Consider the following 22,974-nt stretch of genomic DNA (forward strand, 5'->3'; position numbering starts at 1 on the left):
AGAGAACTATGCAGAAGATAAAGGAGCAAAGTAAACACCCATCAAACCAAACAAATGAAGAGGAAATAGACAGTCTACCTGAAAAAGAATTCAGAGTAATGATAGAAAAGAAGATCCAAAATCTTGGAAATAGAAAAAGTACAAAAAACGTTTAACAAGGACCTAGAACAACTAAAGAGCAAAGAAACAATGATGAACAATACCATAAATGAAATCAAAAATTCTCCAGAAGGAATCAATAGCAGAATAACAGAGCCAAAAGAAAGAATAAGTGACATGGAAGAAAAAAGAATGGAAATAACTACTGCAGAGCAGAATAAAGAAAAAAGAATGAAAAGAATTGAAGACAGTCTCAGAGACCTCTGGGAAAATACTAAATGCACCAACATTCAAATTATTGGGGTCCCAGAAGAAGAAAAGAAAAACAAAAGGACTGAGAAAATTATTTGAAGAGATTATAGTTGAAAACTTCCATAATATGAGAAAGGAAATAGTCAATCAAGTCCAGGAAGTACAGAGAGTCCCATACAGGATAAATCCAAGGAGAAACACACCAAGACACATATTAATCAAACTATCAAAAATTAAATACAAAGAAAAAATATTAAAAGCAGCAAGGGAAAAGCAACAAATAATATACAAGGGAATCCCCATATGGTTAACAGCTGATCTTTCAGCAGAAACTCTGCAAGCCAGACTAGAGTGGCAGGACATATTTAAAGTGATGAATGGGAAAAACCTAAAACCAAGATTACTCTACCCAGCAAGGATCTCATTCAGATTCGATGAAGAAATTAAAACCTTTACAGACAAGCAAAAGTTAAGAGAATTCAGCACCACCATACCAATTTTAAAACAAATGTTAAAGGAACTTCTCTAGGCAGGAAACACAAGAAAAGGAAAAGACCTGAAAAACAAACCTAAAACAATTAAGAAAATGGTAATAGGAACATACATATCAATAAATTACCTTAACTGAAAATGGATTAAATGCTCCAACCAAAAGACATAGACTGGCTGAATGGATACAAAAAGAAGACCTATATATATGTTGTATACAAGAGACCCACATCAGACCTAGAGACTCATACAGACCGAATGTGAGGGGATGGAAAAAGATATTCCATACAAATGGATATCAAAATTAAGCTGGAGTAGGAATTCTCATATCAGAAAAAATAGACTTTAAAATAAAGAGTATTACAAGAGACAAAGAAGGACACTACATAATGATCAAGGGATCAATCCAAGAAGAAGGTATAACAATTGTAAATATTTATGCACCCAACACAGGAGCACCTCAATACATAAGGCAAATGCTAACAGCCATAAAAGAGGAATTTGACAGTAACACAATAATAGTAGGGGAGTTTAACACCCCACTTTCACCAAGAGGCAGAACATCCAAAATGAAAAGAAATAAGGAAACACAAGCTTTAAAGGACACATTAAACAAGATGGATTTAATTGATATTTATAAGATATTCCATCCCCAAACAATAGAATACACTTTTGTCTCAAGTGTTCATACAACGTTCTCCAGGACAGATTATATCTTGGGTAACAAATCAAGCCTTGGTAATTTTAAGAATATTTAATTTGTAACAAGTATCTTTTTCGACCACAATGCTCTGAGATTAGATATCAATTACAGGGAAAAAAACTGTAAAAAATACAAACACATGGAGGCTAAACAATACACTACTAAATAACCAAGAGATCACTGAAGAAATCACAGAGGAAAACAAAAAATACCTGGAAAAATGACAATGAAAACATGACACCCCAAAACCTATGGGATGCAGCAAAAGCAGTTCTAAGAGGGAAGTCTATAGCAATACAATCCTAGCTCAAGAAACAAGAAAACTCTCAAATCAACCACCTAAACTTATATCTAAAGCAATTAGAGAAAGAAGAACAAGAAAACCCCAAAGTTATCGAAGAAATCATAAAGATCAGATCAGAAATAAATGAAAATGGAAGGAAACAATAGCAAAGATCAATATAACTAAAAGCTGATTCTTTGAGAAGATAAACAAAATTGATAAACCATTAGCCAAACTCATCAAGAAAAAAAGGGAGAAGACTCAAATCAACAGAATTAGAAATGAGAAAGGGGACGTCACAACTGACACTGCAGAAATACAAAGGATCATGAGAGATTATTACAAACGACTCTATGCCAATAAATTGGACAACCTGGAAGAAAAGCACAAATGTTTAGAAAAGCACAACCATCTGAGAATGAACCAGGAAGAAACAGAAAATATAAATAGACCAATCACAAGCACTGAAATTGAAATTGTGATTAAAAATCATCCAACAATCAAAAGCCCAGGACCAGATGGATTCACAGGCGAATTCTTTCAAACATTTAGAGAAGAGCTAACACCTATCCTTCTCAAACTCTTGCAAAATATAGCAGAGGGAGGAACACTCCCAAATTCATTATACAAGGCCACCATCACCTTGATACCAAAACCAGACAAGTTGTTACAAAAAAGGAAAACTACAGGCCAATATCACTGATGAACATAGATACAAAAATCCTCAACAAAATACTAGCAAACAGAATCCAGCAGCACATTAAAAAGATCATACCATGATCAAGTGGAATTTATCCCAGTAAGGCAAGGATTCTGCAATATACACAAATCAATCAATGTGATACACCATATTAACAACTTGAAGGATAAAAACCATATGATAATCTCAATAGATGCAGAAAAAGCATTCGACAAAATTCAAAACCCATTTATGATAAAAACCTTCCAGAAAGTAGGCATAAAGGGAATTTACCTCAACATAATAAAGGCCATATATGACAAACCCACAGACAACATCATTCTCAATGGTGAAAAACTGAAAACATTTCCACTAAGATCAGGAGCAAGATAAGGTTGCCCACTCTCACCACTATTATTCAACATAGTTTTGGAAGTGTTAGCCACAGCAATCAGAGGAGAAAAAGAAATAAAAAGAATCCAAATTGGAAAAGAAGAAGTAAAGCTGTCACTGTTTGCAGATGACATGATACTATACATAGAGAATCCTAAAGATGCTACAAGAAAACTACTAGAGCTAATCAGTTAATTTGTTAAAGTAGAAGGATGCAAAATTAATGCACAGAAATCTCTTGCATTCCTATACACTAATGATGAAAAATCTTAAAGAGAAATTAAGGAAACACTCCCATTTACCATTGCAACAAAAAGAATAAAATACCTAGGAATAAACCTACCTAGGAAGACAAAAGACCTGTGTGCAGAAAACTATAAGACACTGTTGAAAGAAATTAAAAATGATAAAAACAGATGGAGAGATGTTCTTGGATTGGAAGAATCAACATTGTGAAAATGACTATACTACCCAAAACAATCTACAGATTCAATGCAATCCCTAACAAATTGCCAAAGGCATTTTTCACAGAACTAGAAAAATTTTTTTTCACAATTTGTATGGAAACATAAAAGACCCCAAATAGCCAAAGCAATCTTGAGAAAGAAAAATGGAGCTGTAGGAATCAGTCTCCCTGATTCAGACTATACTACAAAGCTACAGTAATCAAGACAGTATGGCACTGGCACAAAAACAGAAATATAGGTCAATGGAACAGGATAGAAAGCCCAGAGATAAACCCATGCACGTATGGTCACCTTATCTTTCATAAAGGAGACAAGAATATGCAGTGGACAAAAGACAGCCTCTTCAATAAATGGTGTTGGGAAAACTGAACAGCCACATGTAGAAGAATGAAATTAGAACGCTCCTTAACACCATACAGGAAAAAAAAAAGAAAAAAAAAAACTCAAAATGGACTCGAGACTTAAATGTAAGGCCAGACACTAGAAATCTCTTAGAAGAAAACATAGGCAGAACACTCTATGACATAAATCACAGCAAGATCCTTTTTTCCCACCTCCTAGAGAAATAGAAATAAAAACAAAAATAAACAAATGGAACCTAATGAACCCTAAAAGCTTTTGCACAGCAAAGGAAACTATAAACAGGATGACAAGACAACCATCAGAATGGGAGAAAATATTTGCAAACAAAGAATCTGACACAGGATTTATCTCCCAAATATACAAGCAGCTCATGCAGCTGATTATCAAAAAAATAAATAACTAAACCCAATCCAAAAATGGACAGAAGACCTACATAGACATTTCTCCAAAGAAGACCTACAGATTGCTAACAAACACATGAAAGGATGCTCAACAACACTAAATATTAGAGAAATGCAAATCAAAACTACAATGAGGTATCACCTCACACCAGTCAAAATGGCTATCATCAAAAAATTTACAAACAATAAATGCTGGAGAGGGTGTAGAGAAAAGGGAGCTCTCTTGCACTGTTGGTGGTAATGTAAATTGATACAGCCACTATGGAGAACAGTATGTAGTTTCCTTAAAAAACTAAAAATAGAACTACCATATGACCCAACAATCCCTCTACTGGACATATACCCTGATATAACCATAATTCAGATAGAGTCATGTACCACAATGTTCATTGCAGCACTATTTACAATAGCCAGGACATGGAAGCAACCTAAGTGTCCATCAACAGATGAATGGATAAAGAAGATGTGACACATATATACAATGGAATATTACTCAGCCATAAAAAGAAATGAATTTGAGTTATTTGTAGTGAGGTGGATGGACCTAAGGTCTGTCATACAGGGTGAAGTAAGTCAGAAAGAGTAAAACAAATACCATATGCTAACACATATATATGGAATCTAAAAAAAAAAAAATGGTTCTGACGAACCTTGGGGCAGCACAGGAAGGAAATCCAGAAGTAGAGAATGGATTGAGGACATGGGGAGAGGGAAGGATAAGCTGGGACAAAGTGAGAGAGTGACATGGATATATATACACTACCAAATGTAAACTAGCTAGTGGGAAGAAGCTGCATAGCACAGGGAGATCAGCTCGGTGCTTTGTGACTCCCTAGAGGAGTGGGATAGGGAGGGTGGGAGGGAGACGCAAGAGAGAGGGGATATGGGGATATATTTATACCTATAGCTCATTCACCTTGTTATACAGCAGAAACTAACATAACAGTGTAAAGCAATTATACTCCAATAAAGATGTTTTAAAAAAATGTTGAAAAAGCATTTCAACAAATTAAGCTGGGATGATTCCGTACTGCACAATTAAATTACTCCTGTTTCTCCATCTACACTCACCCCAACTCTCTGTCATTGTCCTAGGACACAGCAAAGAAAACTCACCTGCTCATCGGACCACATTTACTTCCTGTTGACAAAGGTGGGATTCATTAGGCACTTAATTGTATTTCTGAGACTATGGTTGTCTTTATAGGCTGTGATAAAAGGTTATGATGCTCTTACAGTGATGAAATTACAAACTTGACATGCAGAATTCATTTACTCCTTCCTGTGCTTCTCAGTCGACAAAGATTATTTTTTTCCAGGCCAGTAACAGAACAGTAAAGAGGTCAATATTGTGATACATTCTTGAATCACATTTATTTTTACATTCAGTCACTCAGAAAACTACTGTTGACTGGCTTCTTTAAGCCAAGCATTGGTCTGGATCTGACTGAGGATGTAACGTTATGTCAGGGTACACTCAAGGGTAAATAGAACATTGATAACTGTTATAAAAACTAGAAAGTGACCAGCACTGGGTGTAGGGATTGGGAAACAGATGGCCCCTGTTAAATTGTAATGGCAGTGATGGCAGGAAATGCAATGGTCCTAAATATTATTATTATTAGTAGTAGTAATAGTATTATTAGTAGTATTTTACTAAGATCATACACATTTTAACTGGAGAAAAGAGTAAAGAAAGACCATTTCAAGCTGTGAACATCAGGGAAGAATTCAGATAAAGGGTCATGTGAACTTGAACTTGGAAGATAAGATTTCTATGATAAAGGAAGGGTTGAATAGGGAGTTTTAGCAAAATGGGCAAAAATGTGTAAGTCACTGAGATGAAAAAGTGCGTGTCTCATGGACCTGATACTGAATTCCTCAATGTGATGACAGCAATGGCCTTGAAGGCAGAGGCTTGAAGGAGGGAAATGGGAGGGCACTAGAAGCAGGCTGGATGCCCATGAACTCCAGGCTGAGGAGCTTAAATTAGGTCCTGGATGTAATAGGGAGCCATTGAGGACTCTAGTAGCCTGTGTGATGAGCTGCCCAGGACCCCTTTCAGCAGGAGACTTGCCAAGGAGGGCTGTCAACAGAGATTCTCCAGCCATCAGCCCTTCCAGGGGTTGCCTCAACTGCAGGTGTTACCAAAGCAAACTTGGGTCTGCTTGCCCATGTGCAGTAAAGCCAATCTACTGACACTGGGTTGTGGTGAAGGAAAGTGCAGTGTTTACTGCAGGTGCCAAGCAAAGAGTCCAGGCAGTTAGCGCTGAAAGGACCCGAACTCCCCACTGGGTTTCAGGGAAAGGTTTTTAAAGACAATGTAAGGGAGGAGGTTGCAGTGTGTGTGATCAGCTCGTGGACATTCTTCTGATTGGTTAGTGGTGAGGTAACCAGGAGTCAACATCATCAACCTTCTGGTTCCAACCAGTCTGGGGTCTACGTGCTTGTGGGCAGCATGCAGTTAACTTCTCCCAACTTGTGGGGATTTCAGTATTTGCAAAACAACTCAAAGGACATGGCTCAGAATATTATCTATAGCCTTTGAGAAGGAACTAAACTATCATTATTTTGTCTTGCTTGAGTATTTTCCTTAGCTGCTGCATTTTCTCACTTCTCTGATTAAATTTACTCTTTGGAACTCAGAGAATAAGGCCTCAGAGGCTAAAGTTTTTCTACAAAGAAGAGGCAGGAGGAGGACGTGGGTGAAGTGATGTCTGCCCAGGGAAGGCCCCATAGGGTCCTACTTGGTTACACAGGGAGATTCCTTGCCCGGCATTGGTGACTAACCAGGGTGGGGATTAAAAGGTCTGGCCACTCAGTGCCCTGGGAGGTAACTCTCAAGGGCCATTCTAGACCCAGAGCTCCTAGGGGTCCACCAAAGCTGCATTGGACCTGCTCACATCTCAGCCTCTCCCTGCATTCTCTCCTGCTTCCCCACCTCCACAGGCACAGATCCTAAAGGCCACCCCTAATAGACATCCTGCACCCTAGACTACACCTCAGAGCTTGCTTCCCGGTGGGCCTGACCTGCTGCAAATGTTGAGAGCTGAGGTGCAACACGATTAGAAGTTTTATAAAGAAATATTACAGTGTCAATGAAGAGTGGGATTATGAGGGTTACGAACATGAGATTTACTTCTTAAATCTGACAAGAGGTAATGTGATGCCACGTGAGGGTAATGTGCAAAAAAAGAATCAAACAGGAAGAATATCCCAAAATTGAATCCTCAGAAGGCTCTGTGACTGGTTTGGAGAAAACAGGGGAGGATCTGGAAGTGTTCAACGTGTGTGCTGGACATGGTGCCATCAGGAGAAAATGAGAAACAGAGGAAAGGACAGAGCAGGGATGTGAGGGCATCACAGCAGTCACGGTGACCTAGCAATGCTGGAGGCACATCCACAAGCAGGTGTCTGTTAGTCGGTGGAACAAGGAGGCTAAACTGGGAAGGAGAATAAGGCAGAGACAAAAAATAAGAGTGCCATTCTCAAAAATGATAATATTTGATTTTGCAGAAAAGGGAGCAACACGTGTGAGAGAAGACCAGCTCTTTGGGGATTTTTGCATTTAGGAAGCAAGAGGAGGAAGAGGGGCAGGAAAAGGAAAAGACTGGGAGAGCCAGTGTCCCAGAAGCCAGGAGGGCAAATGAGATCCACGGTATCTAACGAGGAGGCTGCAGGCAGATGCATCAACCAGGTGCATGACAGGCAGGACCAGGTTGGTGCCTGGAGAGGACAGTAACTGCAGAAAATGTGCAGGGACATCGGGAAGGGGTCAGGATAAAGGGGGCCAGAGCTGCTGCTGACAGTGAAGAGTAAAGTGCTTAGCAGTCAGACTTGTAGAAGGTTTGAGGGAAGATTCTCTTATAGAAGGAGGAGGAGAAATTAATTCTTCAAACCTCCATTGCACAGCAAAGCAGTAAGACAAAGAACAAGAGCCCCTCCTTCTCACAGCCACACCCCCCCACACAAGTTAAAGGGGAGATCTCCTGTGGTGGGAGCCAAGGTAGGGTGCAGGTGCCAGGGCCTGGGGTGCCTGGTAGGTGGAGGCCATGCTGGGCCAGGGGAAGAAGAACCATTCAGGATTGGCGAGGAGAGGAAAAGAATTCAGGGAGATGTTGCAGTGGCTGTGACTTCCCTTGTAGAGATGGAATTCATAGAGAGATCTGAATAAAGTTTAGAATCACTTTAAAATTAATTCTGTCTGTTGTGACTAAGCCAAGATTAGCGCACTGGGGGACCCGGCATTTGCACTGACAGCTCAATGTCTGCTTTATTCTTAAGCAGAGGCGACAAGCCCTATGCAGGGAGAAGAGACTGATGTCCAGGAGGACATGGATGGGAAGAGACAAACACAAGTGGAGGACTGACCTTCCATAGAGAGAGAGAAAAAGGGATTTGGTGTGTACAGCGGTGGGCAAAAGAAGCCCTGTGTTTTCCTCTTTCTTTTTATGGCTGAGTAATATCCCATTATATATATGTGCCACATCTTCTTTATCCATTCATCTGTCGATGGACACTTAGGTTGCTTCCATGTCCTGGCTATTGTAGATAGAGCTGCAATGATGGGAATAAAGACGCAGACCTACTCGAGAATGGACTTGGGGACACGGGGAGGGGGAAGGGTAAGCTGGGACGAAGTGAGAGAGTGGCATGGACATATATACACTACCAAACGTAAAATAGATAGCTAGTGGGAAGCAGCCACATAGCACAAGGAGATCAGCTCGGTGCTTTGTGACCACCTAGAGGGGTGGGATAGGGAGTGTGGGAGGGAGGGAGATGCAAGAGGGAGGAGATATGAGGATATATGTATATGTATAGCTGATCCACTTTGTTATAAAGCAGAAACTAACACTCCATTGTAAAGCAAGTATACTCCAATAAAGATGTTAAAAAAAAAAAGAGGCCCTGTGTTTTTCTGCACATACGACATAAATGCATGATGGTCCACAGCCACACTTCACAGGGATGTAGAGACACGAAGACACCAGCTGTGTAATGATTGGAGGGGATAAATAACCCTAACCCTAACCCTAACCCTAAGGGGAAGTACAAGTGATGGAGATTTTTGTACAGTGAAAAAGAAGCGTGTGGGACCTGAGGACAAAATACCCACCTCAGGGATTCTCTAGAGAGTAAACCTAATGAAGTGTTTGTATATCAGCTGACAACAGGGAGGTGCTTAGAGTCCTCCCTTTTAGCGTATAAACTAGTGGGCCTCAGACCTGGCTGTCTGCTCCCTTCCCTGAAATTACATCAGAAATATCTAATGCTGGGTCTAAGAAACAGTATTTTTAAAAACCCTCAGGTTATTTGGCTGTGCAGCTGAAGTCGAGAACTACTGACATAAAATAGAAAGAATGGTAAGGTTTGGCAGTTAAGGTACTTTATATTAGGGTAGATATTATTATTTAGATGGAATATAATCATATGAAAAGAGAATATTCCATCCAGATAATTCCATCAAGAAACTATTTTCTGTATGAAAATATGTGAACAATAAGTATATGCAAAGTACCCTCTGAATTATTAGAATATTACAGATCTCAAATTCATTAAAAATGAAAAGGAATGGCTATAAAATGCCCTATCTTTAAGAATGTAAGTTTACTTCAATATTCCACACTTTAAATGTCCTCACATACCCATTTAGTTTTTATTCCTAAGTGTTAAAAAAAAAAGAAAACAAAATAACCAAGAAATATATTTTGCATTGAGAAGATGAATCAAGAACAGGATTTGACATCACAGCCAAGATCACATGCTGGTCTCACCACTCATCAGCCTCCAGGATGCTTGCCAAAATGCTTCATCTCTTTAAGCCCCATTTCCTCATCTACATAATGGACAGGGTGACACCACCTTCTGATGAGTAAACCAGGCAGCAAAGGCAGAGCAACTAGTACAGCAAAACGTCTACTTCCTCCTGCTCTTCCTCAAGGATTTACTTGCTGTGATTCTCCCTCAGGCTTGTAGAGAAATTATTTCTAGAATTGCTCATAGGTTTATACAATTTAAATGTCTTTAACATTGATCATGTAGATCAACAACATAATTATATGCAAAGATTCATGGTTAACACGTACATCCATTTGGCCACCTGTCCACAATAAATGGTTCCTGTTAGCTCCTCGGCTACTCAGCTCTCAGTCTGTGCTTCTTAGGTTTCTCTTTCTCAAATAATTTGAAATCTAATGTGCACACAAGAAGAGTGTTCATTCCATTCGTGTGGAGCCAGATGATATCCAGAAACTGAACATACCTGGGTAGCCAGCGCTCAATGGCAAAACAGAGCAGGGCCAGCACCCCAGAAGTCCTCTCATGTCTCGTTCAGCCAGTGACCGCCATCTCCCACAAGGGTTCTAACACATATGACCTTTGTCCGATTTTATACTTCATATAATTGAAACCATACAGTATGTCATCTTTTCTCTCAGGCTCCCTTTGCTCAACAGTTTGTTTGCAAGATTCATACTTTGCAATAAATCATACTTTGGTCAGAATAGGCCTGTATTAGTGGTGAACCTTCAGTCTTTACTAAGCTCTTCTAATTTGTTAGAACCCAAACTCCAAACTCTGTCTCCCTCATGATGGGCAGCAGCTGCCATATTTGCTTCAATATTTCAACCTTTCAGCTCTAGCTATGTCCTTGGAGATCCCCTCCAATGTTGGTGGTTAGCCGATGCTTTAAGAGTTTATAAGTAGATTTGTAGACACTCCTTCTCTCATTATCTTCTTTCTGGGATGCCAACCTTCAATTTTCAGCTCCTCTGATAGTCCTAATCTCCTTCCTTTTGCATTGCACGCTGTAATGACCATCACTTTCTGCTTGACCTCTAGTTTCTCAACTCTGTCCTCACTGAAAAGTCTCTTCAGGGGAACATGCCATTTCCTTCTTTCAATGGTCAAATCATCTCAGTATTCTTCTTGGTTCACTTTCAAGTACTTACAAATAGTTGGGTTTTTTATATATTTGTTCAGACTTTATTATATTTATCTGCTGTAGGGTGTGTCTAATGCAGATCACTGCACTGTGAAATTGGAATCCTCCGGGTCATTATTTCTAACCTGCCTCTTGAACAGTTTCTTCGGGATGACTCATACTCTTCACCTCACATGTCCACACGGCATCTTTTCTCCCCCATATGCCTTCAGTAAATATCACAATTACACAAACCATTTATTTACTTATTCTTTAATTTAATTAACACATACTAAGTGCCTAAATGAGTCAAAAACTGTCTGAAATTATGAAGCTATAAAAGTGAGCGAGGGCTTCCCTGGTGGCGCAGTGGTTGGGAGTCCGCCTGCCGATGCACGGGACACGGGTTCGTGCCCCGGTCTGGGAAGATTCCACACGCCGCGGAGCGGCTGCGCCCGTGAGCCATGGCCGCTGAGCCTGCGCGTCCAGAGCCTGTGCTCCGCAACGGGAGACGCCACAGCAGTGAGAGGCCCGTGTACTGCAAAAAAAATAAAATAAAAATAAAGTGAGCGAGTCAGACACACTGTTGGAACGTGGGGCTTAATTTTCTTTGACCTCATCCCTTACTTGATCTAATCATAAAGTTTTGTTGATTCAAGTTGAAAGAACTCTGAAGTTGGTCCGCGTTTTTATACTCTCATACCTGTTTAATTCTGAGCATTGGTGTATCTTGTGTAGACACTGAAAATGTCTTCTCTAAACCTCTAATCCCCTCTCCTCTTTCCCAAAGTGATCTTTCTAGAGATAAATAACACCATACTACTTCCATTTTCTAAATCATTCAATTACTCTCCATTATTGACTTAAGGATAAAATTAAATAATTAGTTGATCTATAAGAGTCTATGTGATTTAGCCCGTTCCTGCTTATCTTTCTGGCTCCATTTTCATTGTTTTTTTTTTCTTTTATAAATTGATTTATTATATTTATTTTATTTTTGGCTGCCTTGGGTCTTCTTTGCTGCACGTGGGCTTTTCTCTAGTTGCGGCAAGCGGGGGCTACTCTTGTTTGCTGTGCACGGGCTTCTCATTGTGGTGGCTCCTCTTGTTGCAAAGCACGGGCTCTAGAATGCAGACTCCATAGTTGTGGTGCATGGGCTTAGTTGCTCCACGATGTGTGGGATCTTCCCTGACCAGGGCTCGAACCCGTGTCCCCTGTACAGGAGAATTCTTAACCATTTTGCCACCAGGGAAGCCCCTTCATTGTTTTTTTTTTTTACAAGCACTTTATACCAATCATATTCAGTTAAACTTTACCAAGTACAACACGCTTTCTATTATTTTTGAAAAACATTTCTTATATTTGCACATTCTTTTCCCTGTTATCGGAAAGCTTTTTATCCATAACAATAGTTCACTATGTGTTTACCTTCTAAAATTGTTTTTCAAATTTCAACTCATAGTCTTTCTTTTCTGAACAACCAACCCCTCTCCTAAGTGAAGCAATCTAGACTAAATGAGGGCTTCTGTCACACGTTATGCATTCTCCACCATAGCCTGGCCCTCTTACCTAGCGTCTCCTGGTTTATCTTCCAAAACAGAAATATATCCAGGGACTGCATCACTTTCATTTCTCTTTCTTTTGCAGATAGCACAGAGCCTGGTCCATTCCCTAATTCATTGTTAAGGCAATAGAAAATTGGTATAGAACACAGAAAGGCCCTTGACAAATGTATCAGTCTCATCCAATTACTAGTTTTGACTTATTCATAAATAAGACAGAATTAATTTCAAAATATTTACCTGCTATGTCACTTTCATTTCTCTTTATGTTGGAATTTGCTGTAAGGTAATTTTTACATTTCTTTCAAGATTATCTATCTTGGAGTTGAGCTGAGCCTAGCCGAGCTGTGCAGCTGACAGCCCCGGTTGGAGCCTGCGAGCACCCTGGGGCACTCCTAGCCAAGGCCTGCACGGGGCCACCCCATGCGGGGAAGGCACCCTGGGGAGCAGGCGTCTTGGGGTCCAGACCCTCGAAGGGTGCCAGAGCCAGTTGGGAATGCGATGCGTCCCCGTTCCCCGGACCCTTAGGCACAGCTTCTCAGGCCCCAGACGGGGGGGTGTTGGGTTTGCCTGACATGAAGTCCCCTGCATTCAGAATTCATGAAGCCCTGGAGAGAAGTCTGGGGAAAGATTTATCTATGTTTTGCTTATATACAGCTGTACCTCCCCCATGTTTCCAAGGAGTGCATCTTGAAATCTTCTAGGATCTCCAGAGTGAAACTCACTGCGGTCAAGACTCTAACTTGGAGGGACCAGTATACAGCAAACAGCGACAGCTCAACAGAGTAGATTGTTGTACAGGCTGGACAGGTTCAGCAGCAGGTCCAGGGACAGCCATTAATGGTACAGGTCAGTGGAGGCCAGTTAATCACATCAACTGGCCAACCCATCATGGTCCAGGCTGTTCCTGGTGGACAAGGTCAAACCATCATGCAAGTACCTGTATCTGGGACACAGGGTTTGCAGCAGATACAGTTGGTCCCACCCGGACGGATCCAGACCCAGCAGATCATCATCCAGCAGCCCCAGACAGATGTCACCGCTGGCCAGACACAGACGCAGAAGCAGATTGCTGTCCAGGGGCAGCAAATGGCACACACTGCCAAAGGGCAGACCATCGTCCGTCAGCCAGTTACTGCACATGGCACCATGCTCCAGCAAGGCACGATCACCATCCCTGTAGCCAGTTTGGCAGGAACACAGATTGTTCAGGCCAGAGCCAATACCAACACAACCAGTGGTGGGCAAGCGACTGTCACTCTGACACTACCAGTGGCAGGCAATGTGGTCAATTCAGGAGTGATGGTCATGAGGGTACCTGGTGCTGGCTCTGTGCCTGCTATCCAGAGCATCCCTCTCCCTGGGGCAGAGATGCTTGAAGAAGAGCCTCTCTATGTGAATGCCAAACAGTACCACCATATACTTAAGAGGGGGCAAGCCTGGGCTAAATTAGAGGCAGAAGGGAAAACTCCAAGGGAAAGAAGGAAATACCTGCATGAGTCTCGGCACCGTCACGCCATGGCACGGAAGCGTGGTGAAGGTGGATGATTTTTCTCTCCAAAGGAAAAAGATAGTCCCCATATTCAAGATCCAAATCAAGCAGATGAAGAGGCTATGACACAGATAATCTGAGTGTCCTAACCCCAGGCCATGTGATGGAGCTGATCAAGGTCATGTTCCTCACACTACTTCCCACTGTTCCAAGGAAACTGATCAACTCTTCCAATGGGACACTGACAATTACATCCTGCCCTTTTCTACAGGACACTTAGCTTTCAATAAGTAGCTCAATATTATAATTGCAAGGATGTCTGGCAAATTGAAGTTGCAAGGCTTTGTCTCACCCTTATCAGTCAGGACTTATTTCAGACTGTTGGTGATATTGACATTTCATGGATAAGGATGATGCAGGGGACCCATGCCAGCCCAGCAGCACCACACCTAGAACTTAATGTTAATTGGTGATGCCAGCCAGCCATCTCAGCAGAGGAGAACGACTTTCTCAACCTAAACTGCAGTCAGGGAAGCTGCAGCCCACTCCTTCCCATGGATTCCAAACAGCACCCATCCCTCTGATGGGGGATCTCAGGCTGACGAATGGACACTTTGTATTCAGAGATGGTTTCTAGGCAAGGAAGCTCCATCTCATGATACGGAAACAATAAATTCTCTGAGATATATTCATCTAATCTGTGGTAATAATAAAAATCTCTTCTACCCAGATGATAGGTTGGTGTTTTTGGACTCCAGCCAAGAAAAAGCTAACTCTGGAGATAGACTGATAAAGGACTCAAGCACTAAAAATATAAATTGCTGAATCTCTTAGCTTTGACAAATTGTGGTCTGCTTGTCTGTTGACAGGTCATATGGACTGTAGTTCTTGCTGTGGTTACTTTTAAGACAATTTAGAGTGTACTGGACCTTGACACTGCCTTTCTTAAGTAGAGAACAAAATTATAGAGCTTCTGTGCTGAAGTGCTGGGACGTTTGTAGTTGAGGTTTGGTCCTTGACAATTTCTGGAAAGCACTGTTCAATCAAGCTATCCTGGACATATTCCATGTTGCCTCCTAGAGCTTGAGGTGGATGTTGGCTTCACTCCTGTGCTTTGTGCTGGCCCTGGAGAGTGAGCATTCTCATTCTTCCCAAGGCAGCTGATTCTTTGGTGCTAGTTTCCGTTTGTTTCCCCTTTTCTCCATAGACCTTGTGCGGAAAGGTTTTCACATTGCATCCATGTTCTGGGGATAAACTGCGGACTGGAAATAGAGATTCCTGCAGGGTCAGGAACAGGGCCACAACTCCCAGAGTGGGTTGTGCCTCAGTCATCTGTTTCTTTTCTAGATGTGGAACCCTGGGAGAATTAAGATGATACTTCAGAAGAGTTGCTGTTTTCTTGGAAACAAAGAAGGAAAATGTAATTCTTTTGAAGAACATTTGGGTTTGATTTAAATACCAAGAGTAGAGATTAGCTCTTTCTTTGATTTCACTCAAACCCTCTAAAGAAAACATCACAAAGGGAAATCATTGTAATGGTACAACATAGAGGTACAGAGCTATGCAAAGAAAGCAGGAAGTGAAGTATCTCCCTAGTACCTTGAATCTAGTCATCTGTCCTGGCTTGCAGATGTTAGGAGGGGTTGACCTGTAGACTCACTAGAAAAGCCTGGCTCTTTATGTGAGTTTCAGGTGTTAACTTTATTCAGTAAGCCCCAAGTTCTTCAGATGATAGATTACTGAAAGCAATGAAAAGTTTCTATCTTTTGGTTTGTTTAGGAATCTTCAAGATGCAGAGTTCAGAAAGAAATTCCTCAGACCTAATTTCTAGTACTTAAGCCAACAACCGTTCTAAGATGCTATTTGTTTGTGTCTGTAAGTTTGTACATAGTAATACCAACCTCATATTGTTGCGGATTTTTTTTTCACGAGTTTGAGTTTGGTTTTATTTGAAATGAAATGCTTCAGTTGTCATTTTGTCATTGCCATTTCAGGTAGCTCATGGCCCTTTTATTGTGGTCATTTTAACACATAATAACCCACAAAGTGGGGGTGAGGTTTGGATTTTTTTGTTACTAGAAGTTCTTTTATTCATTTATCCTTGTGACTGTAGTGATGGCTTCATAGATGCGAAATGGGTGAATGGGTGAGTGAATAACTGTTTTAATGCATAGTTATTTCACTTCTTGAGTGTTTTTTTTTTGCAGGATAATTGTAAATGTATATATTTTAATTGCACTGGTACATTGAACATGTCAGTGTCTATACCACTGGACCAACAGCACTATTCTGGCTAATTGGTGCCTGATAATAATGTCTTAATTTTCCTTTGGGACTCAACTATACCTAAGATTTTTTCCCCTCAGCTGTAGGGGGAGCACAGGTGATTGATCATTGATGTCATTTCATTTGTTATTTTTTAAAATAAATTTATAAGATGCTTTAAAAGAAAAAGATTACCTATCTTCCTGGGGTTTATTGGCAACAAAACAAAACAAAACAAAAATGCAGTCATGTGTTACTTCATCAGGACGTATTAATTGTAATCAGACTTGCAGGAATATTCCTCAGATGGACCATAAGAAGGATGTAATCTGTTGATGTTAATTATTCCCTATCCACCTTTTTTTCCTGCTTAAGTGATCCTTTCAATTACACCTTTCCACAAATGCATTAATCTTCCAGTAGGTTTCATTTTAATGTTTTCTCCATTCATGATGTGAGCAGAATTTAGAGCTGAGAAGGAACTTAGAAATCATCTCAAATAGTGTTTCTTAAACTTAAAAATATAAACCCCATGGACACATGGTTGTGTGCCGGTGGGGCAGGAGGGCGGGGGCATCTGAAAAGTGATAAGAAAAATCTCTGTGAAATATCAATTTTCCCCAAAGTTTGCAGGGCAGGAAGTCAAGTCATTTTGTTTGCAACTAACTTTAAAATAATTTTATATTTTAAATAATGTATATACTATGAATTAGAATGCCAAATTGACATTAGTTAATCAGAACATTTCAAAGAAGTCTGAATTTGCATTGGTTAATTTAGTAGGACGTCTTCTGTCATCCATTCATTCCTCTATGGCTTTAGGTATTTGAATGAAAGGGTTTGAGAAACAGTAATCTACCCGCTTTTTCAGAGATTAAAACATGCTCAAGGCAGTGTAAATTAGCGGGTGTCCTTCAGTGCTTTCACGACCTTGTCCAACCCTCTCTCCACTTCACTCTGCTCATTCTTGATTAGGCAGGCTTTCTCTAGCTACTGTGGTACAGGGCAAGCTGTTCTTTCCTCTCAGGCTCTATTCCTGCACCTCATACGGCACCAGGGACCCACTCAGGGTGCTACATCCCTATTTCATACTAGAGAAAATTCTGGTTCAGAGAAATTTAAAATTGGGGGAAAGATTAAAATGTTAACGTGGAGCTAAGATCCAAACAACTCACCTAATTCCAAATCCCACATCTTTTCCAGACTGCTTCCTCATCACAGCTAAAATCCTTCTACAGAAACAGTAACCAGCAAGTTCTCGGTTTACACCGCAGCACTCGAGTATTCATCGCAAGAGGGACTACCGTGGGTTACTGATTGAGCAAAGTGCCTACATCACCCTCCGCCCCGGCCACAACAGCTCTACTCACAGGTGACAGGTGGCACCTGGATTTGCATACTCTATACCCACAAATGCCAGATGAATATTGCCTGTTGAAATGAAGGGCATCTGGCATTCTTTTACTTTCTTTTCTGGACCTTGGAATACTGTTCCCTGACTTTGCCTTAAAGGCTTTCTCTCTAATCCATGGGAATAGGATAAACATGAAGTCTTTGGAGAATTCTGAGATAGAATATGTTTGAAATAATTGATTAAGGACTTCCCTGGCGGTCCAGCAGTTAAGACTCCACGCTTCCACTGCAGGGGGTGTGGGTTAGATCTCTGGTTGGGGAACTAAGACCCCACATGCCACGCAGTGCAACCAAAAATAAATTAATTAATTAAAATAATAATTGATTAAACTGGCAATTAAAAATCTGTAAAATATTCTTTGTTTTACTTAATTCCTCAAAAACTCCTCATCCTTATGTAGCAATAGAGCTTTATTAAAATAACAAATTCCTTAAATAATAGTTTAATTTGCAATTATGAATTCATTTCTCTTGCTTGATATTGTAAAACATAACAATCTCTCCTAAACACATGCTAATAGTTAGCTTTAAAATTGCAAAACGATAATCTGCTTTATAAGCCCAAATGCTGGGTGAACTGACAGTTATATTCCTGAAGAGGATAAGTACAATCAGCTCTGCACAGGCAATCACACAACTTTTAGAAGCTGTGAAAATGCTACGAATGCGAAGAGCATTTTATTTAATTTGCATGATCTAGAAAGCCCAGTCATTTGTCTGAAGCAGATTTTTTTAGGATGTGCCAAGCGTGGAGCTTCAGGGAGTTGGGCTGTTGTCAGGAGCAACTCACAGACTATTCTGTGGACAAGGGACCCTGGGGAAACCCAGGAGGACAAATATGTCATGCTCTGTTGGTCTAGCTAACAGAGACAAGTATCACACGCCATTTACTTCTCCAGTTAGATCTATCTAGGTCTGCCATCAAACAGGAACTTTATCTCCTGAATTATAGAGAGCGTGGCTTTATGAATCATTCACGTTACACTTCTCAGGAGGAAGCAGAGACCGTGGTTCAGGTCTTAGAAAAGTTTCCTAGGTTTTACTGATGGAATGTGGTCTTGTGTGTTTAGAATAATATAGTTCTCATCTTCATTGTTTAGTGTCACTGGATTGGATGAAATCAACTTAGAAAAGAGTGTGGATATAGCACAGAATATGATTTTGAACTGATCCCTGGGACTCCAGGAGAAGCAACAAGCAAAGGACACCAAAAAAAGGAACATCTAATTTGGCAGGAAGAAAGCCCAAAGAGAACGTGGCATTACCCACGCTGAACCCAGACTGCACTTCAGGATGGAAAGTGTAGGCAGTTGCTTCAAATGTTGGTAACAGGTTGAATACAATTTGCAAAGAGAAGTGGTCTTTGGCTTAAGAAAGTAAAATCCACTGCATTTTGGACAAAAATAGTTCGGGATAAATGGAAGAAATTTTAATAGGTAGAAGAAGCAATATGAATTGAGGAAGTATAGACACTCAGGTGGGAAGCTTTCCTGTGAACAGAGAGCAAAGCAATAGAAGGACCTGCAGGGACCCAGGGAGGGTCCTAACCCCTTCAATTTGATGTGCCTTCTGTCCTGCAGGTTGGAGTTCTTAGGGTCTCTGACTATATCGTCCTTGACTTCACATAGCTTTCATCCTAATATGAAATATTTATTGATGTATTTGAATAAATAAAACAGAGACTGTAAAAAAATTAACTAAATGGATAACATTTCACAGACTCCTTCTAAGGGGAGGTGGGGAAGGGCGTGCTGAGGAAGTTTTCTAGGGGATATAGCGCTGAAGGTGGGCCCAGGGGAGCTGGTCAAGTTGTACCGCGTGGAGGGTGTGATAGGGAAGGCAGAGGGCTGGAGCAGCTATAGCACATTCGCTTGGTTTGCCTCAAGCAGGAGAGCATTTGAGGGGAAACGGAGGAAGTGGAGATGGACAAGCTCAAAAGCAGCCAGATCATGGGCAGCTTTGAATGCACACATGGGGATGCATGCTCAGGAGTACCGACAACGAAGAGTATCTCCAGCAATAAAACGATGATGATCAAAGTCCGTATTTTAGTGGCTTGAATAAGCATTAAGGACATATAAGTTTGGTGACCAGGCTGTGAATTTTGAGCTTTATGAAAATCGTCGAGAACAAGACCTTTTGATATAGGAGCTTAGGCTGGGGACTGGAATCACACTGCTTGGGTTTATATTCTGTTTCCTCCTATTACTACCTACGTTGACTTACTGGGCAAATTTCCCATATCCTCAACACCTTATGCAGTAAATTATAAATACCCAAAGAGGTGTTAACTACTGTAATTACAACATCCCTCCCAAAACCTTAAAGATATCCATCCATTACCTCCAAGATGGGTCAGTGAGAGATGAGGTTCACAGAGCCTTGTTGCAGGAGAATTGGGCAAAATAATAGAGGTCAGAGTGAGGATAGTACTACAGGTCCTAATAAGGCATTAGGGCTAAATTCTATGGGTAATGAGGAACCATTTTGATTATTTTCAGAGGGGAAGTGACACTATCAGAAGTGGGTTTTATGCAATAAACCTGTAAGCAGAGTATAGCATAGAAAGAATCTATTCACTCAGGGATACTTCCAGCAAACATACATTGTGCACTTGCTGTGGTAAGGGCTGGATTTACAGAAATAAATAAAACAGACATGATCTCTGCCTCAGGGACCTCACAGTTTATCAAGATTGAAGTAATACAGACTGGGGTTAGGGACACTAATGCATGGACTTTTGAAATAGTGAAGTTGAGAAGGGCAGTGGGTCTGAGCCATACAGTGACTTAGAATGCAAAGAAGGGATGGGAATGTATCATATAGTAAACAACACCCACCATAAAACAATTATAACAAACGCATATACAATAGATAGATAGATAGATAGTGCATTTGTCTGTGTGTGTGTGTGTGTGTGTGTGTGTGCATATATGTGTGTATACAATAGTGGTCTAACAAGGCAAAAGTGCCTGGGATCCATTGAATTCATAATATGGCTTCCATCCTCTGTGTCATTTGTTTTGTGACTTAAACAAGCAAATGCATTTAAACAGGAAACCGTCTGGGGCAAACCCAGAATATTGGACTTTGTACTAGAATACAATTAGACCCATTAAAACAGAGAAGTGAGCTAATGAACCTTGACTCTCAAAGTAATTGAGTCTCTTCTCACTGCTGACTTGTTAGAACCATGGATGCTTGAAGATTCTCATGCTCAGGATGGGATGAAAGAATCACATCTTTCTGTTGTCTCTAATCCTCACCTCTCAGTATTCTCATTCGTGTGATAACCTGTCCTTGGGTGTGTGCTGGAAACAGTGTCTAGCTTCCAAGGAAGAGAATATGGCAAAAGTGATGGATGTTCCTTGTGAGGTTGGGTCATCTTGGACTGGCCTCTCTCACTCTGAGGAAGGGCAACTGCCATGTCATGAGGTGCCCCACGGAGGGGAGCACAAGGCAAGTACCTGAGAGAGGCCACCAGCAAACATCCAGCAGGGAAATAAGACACTCTGGCCAACAACAGGGGTGAGCTGAATCCTGCTGACAAACACACAAGTGAGCTTGAAATAGGATCCTCCCCACACAAGCGCTCACAAGAGACCACAGCCCTAGCCAGCACCTAAATCACATCTTTTGAGAAACTCTGAATCAGAGTCACTCACTAAGCATGACTTGATTCCTGATTCACAAAAACACTCAATAAGATAATAGGCATGTATTGCTTTAAGCCACTAAGTTTGGGAGGTCATTTGTTTTGCAATGATAGATAATTAATACATCACCGCATGTCACCCTAGGATGGAAACCACAGTCAAGTCTCAGCATAACCCACCGCTGGAGGAAGTAACTTAAATGACAAAGACATTTCACCCCTAGAGAAGCATATGTGGAAGTGAATTTTGAGGCTCATGTACTTGTGTGGAGAAATCAGAACATAAATCTGGATCAGGAGAATATAACGGCATGTGATATATCACTCAGGATGTGGAATTCAAAGTTCCAACCAAGACCCCCAGCACTGATCTTATTGTACCACTGGAATGGCTCCTTGAAACTGGGACCCTATATCAACCTGTAACAAAAGAAGAGGACATTCTGGATCTGTCTTAACATGGCATTGAGTAAAGGATGAAGACAGTCCAGTGGAACCTGACCTTCCAGGGACGGTGTGATAATAGCTGCCCACCAATATCTAAGTCTCTTCAAAGACACTGAGCCATACAGGAAACTGGATGTAGCAATGCACTGTTTCATGAAAATGTTGTATTTGGAATAAGGTCCATGCAAGTCCAGGAATAATGAGTAAATTTCATTAACAGGTAGTCCAGAGGCCCAGGGCATCGCCTTCTTTTGCACTGACACCTCTGCTTCAACAGACACTTATCTGGGGAGATTTTCAATGCCCACCTGACCTACTCACAGATGTCTTGACATAAGACGTTGGTGTCAGTGGAAGATGGACTCTGACACATTAAAACCATGCTCAGTGGTGGCCCTAAAGCTAAGGGCAATCCTCCCAGAGACAGTGTCCAGAGAGGTTCACATGAACCGGTCTAAGCTCTGTAAATGCAGAGTCGTGGGCAGCGATTAAAGTCATGGCTAGTTGGTGAGAGACAAGAAAGGAGCACAGGTCAAAGATCAATGACAGGAAGGGTTGGGGAAGTCACTGAATGGACTGAAAGGTGGGAACACCTTTCGGAGATTCCTTGCCCGGTAGTAACAGGAAATAGGTCATTGCAGGATCATTGCAGCTTCAGTGGCCAACCAAGAACAAAACAACTGATTGGCTGCCACCTCTCCTTTCAGGAAAGAAGTGAGGACTCTTCACAAAAATGGAAGCCTGAGTGGCATTACTGGCACCAGCTGTCCCAGAGGCCACCCGCAGACTGGAGAGCGGTGCGGGGTACACCCAGCCGCGCAGCACCCCCCTCGGGCCACTGCGCATGCACCAGGCAGTCCCTGGAGGATCGTGACAGCAGCTCACCCTGCTCCTGCTCAGACCGCCGGCGACCCCTGAGCGCCCAGCTCTGCAGCCCCGTGTGCAAGCTCGCAAGCACATGGGGTAAAGCTCTCCTAGGGTGTAATTCATGGGAGAGGGCAGTGGTGGACAGGCTTTTCCAGCGTTCTCCCCTGGAGGGGACCTCTATGCTCTGCCACCTCCTCCTTGCTTCACTCTCACCTCCGC

General features: G+C 41.4%; 1 protein-coding gene across 1 annotated transcript; it reads left to right on the forward strand.

The window, feature by feature from the left end:
• Nucleotides 1-13,456: 13,456 nt before the first annotated feature.
• On the forward strand, nucleotides 13,457-14,164 carry LOC132524403 (nuclear transcription factor Y subunit alpha-like). Its single transcript, XM_060156226.1, has one exon. The coding sequence runs from the start codon at nucleotides 13,457-13,459 to the stop codon at nucleotides 14,162-14,164; it is 708 nt and encodes a 235-aa protein (XP_060012209.1).
• Nucleotides 14,165-22,974: the final 8,810 nt, after the last annotated feature.

Source organism: Lagenorhynchus albirostris, chromosome 8 (assembly GCF_949774975.1).
Source record: "Lagenorhynchus albirostris chromosome 8, mLagAlb1.1, whole genome shotgun sequence".
NCBI classification, from domain to species: domain Eukaryota; kingdom Metazoa; phylum Chordata; class Mammalia; order Artiodactyla; family Delphinidae; genus Lagenorhynchus; species Lagenorhynchus albirostris.

What these genes read in the sequence shown, in the direction of transcription:
- LOC132524403 (XM_060156226.1), top strand. Translation starts at nt 13,457, where the DNA reads ATGGTACAGGTCAGTGGAGGCCAGTTAATCACATCAACTGGCCAACCC.